This window comes from Barbatula barbatula (genome assembly GCF_947034865.1).
Source record: "Barbatula barbatula genome assembly, chromosome: 15".
Taxonomy (NCBI): Eukaryota; Metazoa; Chordata; class Actinopteri; order Cypriniformes; family Nemacheilidae; genus Barbatula; species Barbatula barbatula.
This window is the reverse complement of record NC_136778.1, coordinates 8654562-8662849: the sequence shown is the minus strand read 5'-3', so window position 1 is coordinate 8662849 and position 8288 is coordinate 8654562. Positions and strand designations below refer to the sequence as shown.

Genomic DNA, 8288 nt, shown 5'->3' with positions numbered 1-8288 from the left:
AAAGGATGTATTTTAGTTTCTCAGTGTCTGCTATTTTCATCCCAGTGAAAACAATAAAGCAAATTTAGTATATTTATTTTTAGATTTTTAGAGAGACTATTTTTATACATCTTGCATAGAGTAACTACTATTATACTTATTATTAACAAATGTCTGAGTAAGCCAAATGACTGGTGGAATGGTTTGCACATTTTTGTGGCTGTCTCAATATGAAGTGTAATGTCAGTTATTTTATTCAATTTTCCTATTCAGTTTGCAGCTTTGCACTGATTATTTTAACGTTTGTCACTTTCTTCAATAAAATGGCATTGTTTTTTAATTAACATAGAGATTGTTGTAGAACACAGACGAACACTGATGTTGTTTTTCACCAAATATACAGTATTTCACTTGTCACAGAATAGTGGAAACATATTTGTGCATTATGTCTACACTAGTAGCCCCGCAAATTGTGCAATCAAACCACAAAACCACATTTGCTGATTAGTGATGATTTGATAGGCCTTTGTTTTGTCCAAACTGAACAGTTACGACTGATGTCTTTGTCGGGGTACTGTGCAAGATAGACCCCTTGTGGTGGTGCTGTAAATTATATAATCATTCAAATAAAACAAACAACTAAATTACCTTCTAATGCTCTAATGAAAGACCACACTTCTTCTTCAGCATTTATATTGCAGCCCAGGATTAAATACGAATTTGTGTAATGTGATGGACCAAGAAAACAATCATTTAATGAACGTTCAGTTGCTTTTAGCTAAGGGGAATAGTAATTCAAAGATAAATCATACATCATCAAAAAAATTGACCAAAAAGGAATGTTTTGATGTGGAATGATTACATCAGCACTATTTGTAATTGTATTCTGCTGTGCCTGTCATCACTTTTGTTTGCTAATTTTAGCCTTAGGACAACAATTTGCAGAAAGTCCTATTACAAAGTGAATGTATGATTCTAAAAACAGCAAAGTTACATGCCATGTTTGTGGTGTTTTCCCCTTTTTAACAAATCCAAGAAATCCAAAATGCAAGATAGAATCACGGAGAGTCGTTTTATATGAATGCGGAGTGCAGATCACTATTAGCCACCGGGTGTCGCTCAATACGCTTCATCAATGCCACTGTCCCTGCATTTCAACTTGTATTTATTTGAATGGTCCTTCCTCCCATCTGAATCCCACTCAAATTCCATTTCTTCCTGGTTTGCATACCATACCGTTGGATGTATAACGTGCCATAGGATGCGTAGACAACTTTCCAAAATGTTATGGTACGTGCTTTAAAAACACTCGAGATCTACGACGCTGGGATACATTATGTTTTGTACGTGCTAAGTCTGTGTTTGCTAGCAGGTGATTAGCCTAACTTGTTTGCGACTAGCTATCTCTTGTGTGTTTATCACTTGGGTTGATACGTAAGGGACGGTCGAACTGAAGGCTAATCTCTAGACTTGGCTTTTGCAATTTAGTCAAAGATAAATGATTGATTGTTCGCAAAAGTGTAGTTTACTTCAGTAGCTCGCGAGTGCTAACAGTGCCGAACCTTAACCGCAACGTCACATCATTGGAGGCCTAAAGCTCCGCATGACATATGTCTGGACATTTGAGCAAATATTCTCAAAGTTAGTTAGCTTTTATTTTAACGCTTTATACGTGCTTTTCCTCATTCGGCGTGACGTGTTTTGCGGTAAGATGTCGGTTTGATATTTGCAAAGTGCTTTGTGTGTGTGACTGCATTGTGTGTCTGGGGAGTGTGTGTTTGTCTTTTTTTCTATGATATACGCCGACATTAAGTGCCTTAAGTTATGAATAACATGTAAAGTACCCTAGAAAGTAGAGCTATAAAATGTCACTGGTTGGTAACGACGTAACCGGGGTATGTGGCATTAATACGTCCACGTGTAACATCATCTGTTTGTTTGTTTATTTATTTATAACATCTTTCTTTACGAATCTGACGCGTCAATGCTCGAAACGTGAAATATTTCAAGGTTTTCACGATGATCTGTTTACTCAAGTTGATCAAGAATTTGTGTAGAAGATATATAAGCATCACAATCATTGTATATATCAAACGAGAGAGCCTTGTTGTTTGCTTAAAGATGAGATCATGTGTCAGCTAATGTTTGTTTGCTGTTGTTTTCTAGATTCTCTTACTATGGCCACTGGAAGTCATGTTGGAAGTAATGCAGATATCCACGGGCTCAAACAGGCCCAGCCTCATGATATTTTCAAACATATGGTTTATTCTGGAGATGAGAAGAACATGAGGGAGGTGAGTGGGGTGAAAGTCCACGATGAGAGGAAGCTATTTTAAACCCGTTATATTGTCATATGTATGCCTAGGGATGGTGTGATCAAATCAAACACAGTTTTCAATATTTAAGGAATGATTTTTATGTTTTGTTTAGGTGGATTATTTACTTAAGGACGAAACTGATCAAGAGAGGTATGAACGGGATATTAGATGGCGTTGCAATCCTATTGACAAGGCATATGCTGTAACAAGCTCGTTTGTAGGTTATTTATTTATATTTCCTCGATCTTCAACGTGTGTCACACCTTCCACTCCACAGATTTCCAGTGGGCCGTTGTGTTCACAAATACAGTAAAGCGAAACGAGTGGTGGTTAGCAAAAAGAAAACGCGTCACTGCGGGGTGGTATTAGGAGCATGTCGGAGATCACCCACCACGGGCAGGACATCTGACATGGCAAACAAAGAGAATGAACTGACGTGCTCTAGTGACGTGCAGGCTATTCCTTTCAGTGATAACTGTGGGTTCACTGTGAACTCAACAGAGACCTCAAAAATGGCAGGAGCTGGCTCCAAATACAGTGACTGCTTTACTGAGGTGAGTCACCTGAATGGAACAGTTCACCCAAAAATGAAAGTTCTGTCATAAATAATTCACCCTCAAGTTGTTCCAAAGCTATTTAAAGATCTTCCTTTTGTTGAACACAAAAAAACATATTTGAAAGAATGCTAGCAACTGAGATTTCTGGGACACCATTGACAAGCATTAAAATGGCTGTCAAATGTGGCCCAGAACTGTTTGTTTTCCTAAGTTCTATTAATCTTCTGTTCAACATAATTACAATTACAATACTACTTCTTTTTACTATGGTAGTCAATGGTGCCCCAGAGTCTCTGTTGCTAACATTACTCCAAATAACTTCAACCAAAGTGTTCAACCAAACAAAGTAATGTATAAAGGTTGGGAAGAACTGGAGGGTGAGTAATTTATGATAGAATGTTCATTATTGGGTAAACTCTCCCTTGAAGTGGAAGCACATGGAGCTTTTAAAGCATGTTCTATAAATCGCCTGATATGACCAATGCAGTCTAAGAGAAAATGGATGTTGTCTAAAGTACTCTTTTTGTTTAATTTTTTGAATAGTTATCAAAGGACCATGAAGCAATGACCCATGTGCTCTTTGGAAGGAATCTCAGACTTAATGTTGCTTTGACTCTTTGGCGAAAAAACGCAAGTGAACTAGTGGCATACTTGAACAGGTTAGAATTTTTTTTAAGACCCGTAAATAGTTCAAGTATATGTATCTATGTGAATGTAGCCCCTTTTGTCTAACAATGTGGACATATTAAAGCCTTTGAAAGTAAATCGTGTAGTTGCACCTAATAAGTATACGATTTGAATTTATTTTTACAATCTTTTTTCCAGAATACAAGACATGGGTGTGCTTGTTGACTGTTTGCCTGTACTTACTAAAAGGTAAGATGTGTTTACCATAAATGGTCAAATGTGTTGACTATAAGCTGGCAGATGCGTTGTTTACATTAATTTCTTGCTTTCTAGTCTTCAGGAAGAGAAGTCGTGCATTTCTATTGGCTGTTGTGTTGACCTTTTACCACAGGTGAAAATGATTCTCAACACTAAATATGAAGAGTAAGTGGTTTGTCCAGTTTTTCTTTCTTATTTATTTTCTACTTATTGCAATAGGTTAATGTTATCTTTTAAACCTTTTTCAGACACCTCATTGTAGCTTTACACTGGGTTCAATCCGTTATTAAAAAGTGGTGGACTGAGCTCTCCACAAACAACAAAAGCGTGCATGATATCAATTCAAATGAAAGGTGCTTAAGATTTTTTTTTCCAGACTTAATATTTGAATACATTTTTGTTGACAGCTTTACAGTTAAATAACTGAAAATGTTTTGTATTCAGCAGGAATGTTCAGGCGATGAAAGCATTGCTGCTTGAACTGTGGGTGGGAAAGAATCACTTAAGCTCAGTCCCTGGAACAGTAGGAGAAACGGCAAAGGTGGGCTTGTTTTGTTTTCTTCCATTGCAGATGCTTTTAAAAATTCAGTCTTAACGTTTCTTTTCTTTTTTCCTATGTTTTTTATTCCCAGGTAATAGATTCACACCTGTCACAAATGCGCTGATGTATCAGTGCAGCACTCTTTGGAGATAACCACTATATACTCTTGGTACAGCATTCTTTTAAGCTGTTCTGTTGAGCAGCTTTGCTAGTGGATCTGAAATGCAATAGGCTGTGTTGTAGGCCTAAATTGAGGATAGATGGACTGAGCAATTCAGACACTCCTGATCTCAGCACTGGAGGAGGAGGTCTTCCCGCAGGCACTGAATCACTGCTTCATATTGAAGTGGACTTACTTAAGGGCACATAATCAACTCCATGAGACTCTGGAATCAGGCAACTCACTAAAGTGCCAAGCAGAGCTTTTAGCTGTTGCACTTGTTGTGTCATGGTGTGGATGTGACTGTGTATGCGTTCCTTTTTCAGATGTTATTCCAGTCATGCACTTGAATTGCAAGAGTTTTAAGTTATTAGAATTGTGTTGTCCATTGCCTGATCATGAATGCGATATTTTGAGTGTAATGTACATAGCGATTTGTTTCTTTTAATCAACTTTCAAATAAATTTACATAATCGCCATCTGTCGTCCTCTATTCTACTTTATGTATGTATAAGTATGCATGTTGTAATTTTCAGTTTTAACCCCAAAAGGCACATATGTCATCAATGAAAAGTAAAAAAATTCAATTGTGAGATGAGTAATACCTAAAGGGATAGTTCACCCAAATATGAAAATTCATTTACACACCTTAATCCTTTATGACTTTCTTTCTTCCTCGGGACACAAAAGAAGATATTTAGAAGAAAGTTGGTAACTGAACAGCACGACTTCTATTGTATGGACACAAAACCAATACCAGTGAATGTGGGCCGATGCTGTTTAGTTACAAACTTAGGTATATAAATATCGTCGTTTGTGTTGTACAGAAGAAAGTCATACAGTTTTGAAATGACAAAAGGCTGGATAAATTATGACAGAATCTTCATATTAGGGTGAACTATTTCAGTTTTACTCCGTCTCACAATAGAAAATGCGAATGTTATAAACCTAATACCAGCTGTTTAAAGAGACGTTTAATTAAAATGTTACCGAAACATTGTTTATAAATTAAGCGCAAGTAGACAAAATTACAATACAAAGCCCTGCCCATAGAAAAGCGCTGCGTCACGTGCTTTATATGACGGTGTTCCGGTTCCTGACGTCGATTTCCGGTTTTCATTTACTCCGCTTGGTTATATTTCTATGGTGAAGATCGACGCTCAGTGATATATTTCACGTCATATATATCGTGTGGTAAAGCACGATGCGGTACATTAACAGTTTACTAGACGTATATGTGGCGTTACAGGCTGTGTTTGCGCTGTCGTGGTGTTTTTCCGAGTCGGACTCGGGGCCTGTAGTAGCCTCTCAATCTAATGGAGATCGGTTTAAAATCGAAGGACGGGCGATCGTCCCAGGTATTAAAACGCAGGACTGGATCTCAACGGCCCGGGTCCTGGTGGAAGGGGAGGACTACGTTGGCTTTCTGAAGTGAGTTGCTTTTATAACATCCACACCAGTCCGTTGTAGGGTTGAACAGCAGTGCTAGCTGATGTAACGTTAAATGTCAATTTGCATGCAAGTTACGCGTTATGCGTTAGTGCTTGATTCTAACAAAATGGCCGCAATGATGCACTGGTTTAGTTAGGAAGATTTTGTGTTAAATGTCATCTTAAGGTATCGTTGTAGGTCAATGTAAATACATCATTTTGGACGGTCAAGGTTATAAACTCATTCGTAACATGTTGTCATTTACCCGCAGGACTGATGGGAGTTTTGCTGTGAACGATGTTCCCTCTGGATCTTACGTGGTTGAAGTCGTTTCACCATCCTTCAGATTTGAACCCGTTCGGGTAGACATTACGTCAAAAGGAAAAATGAGGTAGGTCTTTCTTACAAAACTGTTTTTTTCCCGTGTGCATACAAGTTATATCAACATGATGTGTTGTTGTAACACAGGGCACGCATGGTGAATTACATCAAAACCTCAGAAGTTGTTCGACAGCCATATCCTCTTCAGATCAGAGCAAATGGTCCACACACATTCTTCATGAAACGGGAGACCTGGGGGTGGAGTGACTTTCTGATGAATCCAATGGTAAGGTCATGTCCGCTGTCTTATATTTGTATGTACACAAAGGATCCGGTCTTTTGTTTCTGGAACATGTTTTCTTATAATGTTTGTTTGTTCTTCATCTTTTTGTTAGTTCAAATATAATCGACTCGAATCCAATTAAATATTACAAATGCAAAGTTTCGTTGACTTGCATGAGAAGCATTTCACTGCCTTTTACAAACCATAACAATGTTGTGCAACTGTCTGAGAATGCTTTCCCCTATTCAGCATACTTGTACAACAACCAAGTGTGTCACGATGTTGGATGTTTAGTCTGATTCATTCATGAAATTATGTCTTGATAATGGTATTAAAACACTATAATCTCCTTGGTTGTAGGTTATGATGATGGTTCTTCCCTTACTTATCATCGTCCTGCTACCAAAGGTTCTGAATACTAATGACCCTGAAATGAGAAAGGTAAAACAAAACACATCTGCGCGTCATATTGTACATACAGCTTCATCCACTGGATTGAACTTGATGCAATTTCATGTTTGTTTCTGTCCTTTTCAGGAAATGGAGCAGTCTATGAATATGTTGAATCCTAACCCAGAATTGCCAGATGTATCTGAATTCATGACAAAATTGTTCTCCAAGGGCTCAAGTAAAACTGGGGCAAGTAACAAAGCTAGCAGAAGTGTTGCCCCCAAAAGGAGGTAGTGCTTAGGATCTGACAGTTTTATATAAACACTGTTTTACTGGTTTTTGTTTTTTATATGAATGGTTTATTTTTCAACCGATACGCTTGACAAAGCAGAACTGGGTTTGCGCTGTCCTATTTTTCCATGCTTATTTGTCATGTGTGGATGCATTTTGATAGTCAGATTGTTTTGCTCATTATAATGATACACTGAAAACTGTACACCAATGCTAAATAATGGTTAGGAAAAGTACAGCATGAATTCGTGATCTTTTTAAATTAGAATTTACATGGTTCTTTTAACGTAAAATGTAGAATAAGTGGAAAATAAACTACTAATGTTACCCTTGTTTGGTCAAGAATCCCATTCCAAGTGGGGACCGTTAGATGGATTTTCAGTTTTGCTAAACATTTCAATATCTTGTTATGCATAACAGATATTAATGCAGTTAACATTATGATGGTAGTCTATGCTTTTACTGCTGCTGTAAGATTCATCAAACCGATATATGATTCCTTCCCAGAATTGAGGTCAATGCAGTTTCACCTCCACTTAAATATAAGCAACAATGGAAGCGATAATAAGAGGAAAATGGAAATATAAACTTACGGGGTACATTGATGCCGTTGTTTGGTTTTTAAAGATGCCTGTGGTTCGATGCAATATGTGTAGTTTTGTGCTCAGGCGTTCTTGGATTTTTCAAGTCAAGCTCACTGAAGAATGGGCAGCAAATATATAATAAGGGGCCATCTTCACAATGATGCCATGTGTATTGTCAAACTAACTCAGTGACATTGACCCCAATTCTGTTTCACAATTACTTGAAACAAAGCTTCTAGGTTAAATATTTACTATATCATGTTTGTACAAGACTGTGAATGAAGATGAATACATAAGATTTAAGCCATGAAGTATACTCTTTATTTAACTGGATGAAAATAAATTGTGGTGAGCTGTATCATTAATGTCTTGTTTGTCTGTTGTTCTTGGCATCACGGCTATATTGCGAGATGGAGAGATAAACATTTAATATAATAATATGCCAATGAAGGACTATGCAGTGGATGTGGTTTGACAGGAGACATTAGTTAAAACAACTTTAGCACACATCTGTTTAAAGTGGAACCCTTGCCAAATCCAAAGCAACT

The 8288-nt window shown here is 37.4% G+C and overlaps 2 protein-coding genes across 7 annotated transcripts; both read left to right on the top strand.

Moving 5' to 3' along the window:
* The first annotated feature begins 1083 nt into the window (after nt 1-1083).
* On the top strand, nt 1084-4936 carry katnbl1 (katanin p80 subunit B-like 1). Of its 6 annotated transcripts, none has more exons than XM_079474075.1 (10): nt 1084-1269; nt 2146-2273; nt 2410-2447; nt 2575-2851; nt 3398-3513; nt 3680-3730; nt 3815-3904; nt 3988-4092; nt 4184-4280; nt 4372-4936. In XM_079474075.1, exons 2-10 carry the CDS (start codon nt 2157-2159, stop codon nt 4402-4404), a joined length of 924 nt encoding a protein of 307 aa, XP_079330201.1. In that variant the 5' UTR covers nt 1084-1269; nt 2146-2156; the 3' UTR covers nt 4405-4936. The 6 variants fall into 6 exon arrangements, with proteins under 6 accessions (XP_079330201.1, XP_079330202.1, XP_079330200.1 ...); XM_079474076.1 differs by having other exon boundaries at nt 4187-4280; nt 4372-4918; XM_079474072.1 differs by lacking the exon at nt 1084-1269 and adding an exon at nt 1308-1685 and having other exon boundaries at nt 4187-4280; nt 4372-4918.
* A 566-nt stretch (nt 4937-5502) lies between these two features.
* Nucleotides 5503-8247, top strand: emc7b (ER membrane protein complex subunit 7b). Its single transcript, XM_079474810.1, has 5 exons — nt 5503-5871; nt 6143-6262; nt 6340-6478; nt 6836-6916; nt 7013-8247. The coding sequence occupies exons 1-5, from the start codon at nt 5645-5647 to the stop codon at nt 7157-7159; spliced, it is 714 nt and encodes a 237-aa protein (XP_079330936.1). The 5' UTR covers nt 5503-5644; the 3' UTR covers nt 7160-8247.
* Nucleotides 8248-8288: the final 41 nt, after the last annotated feature.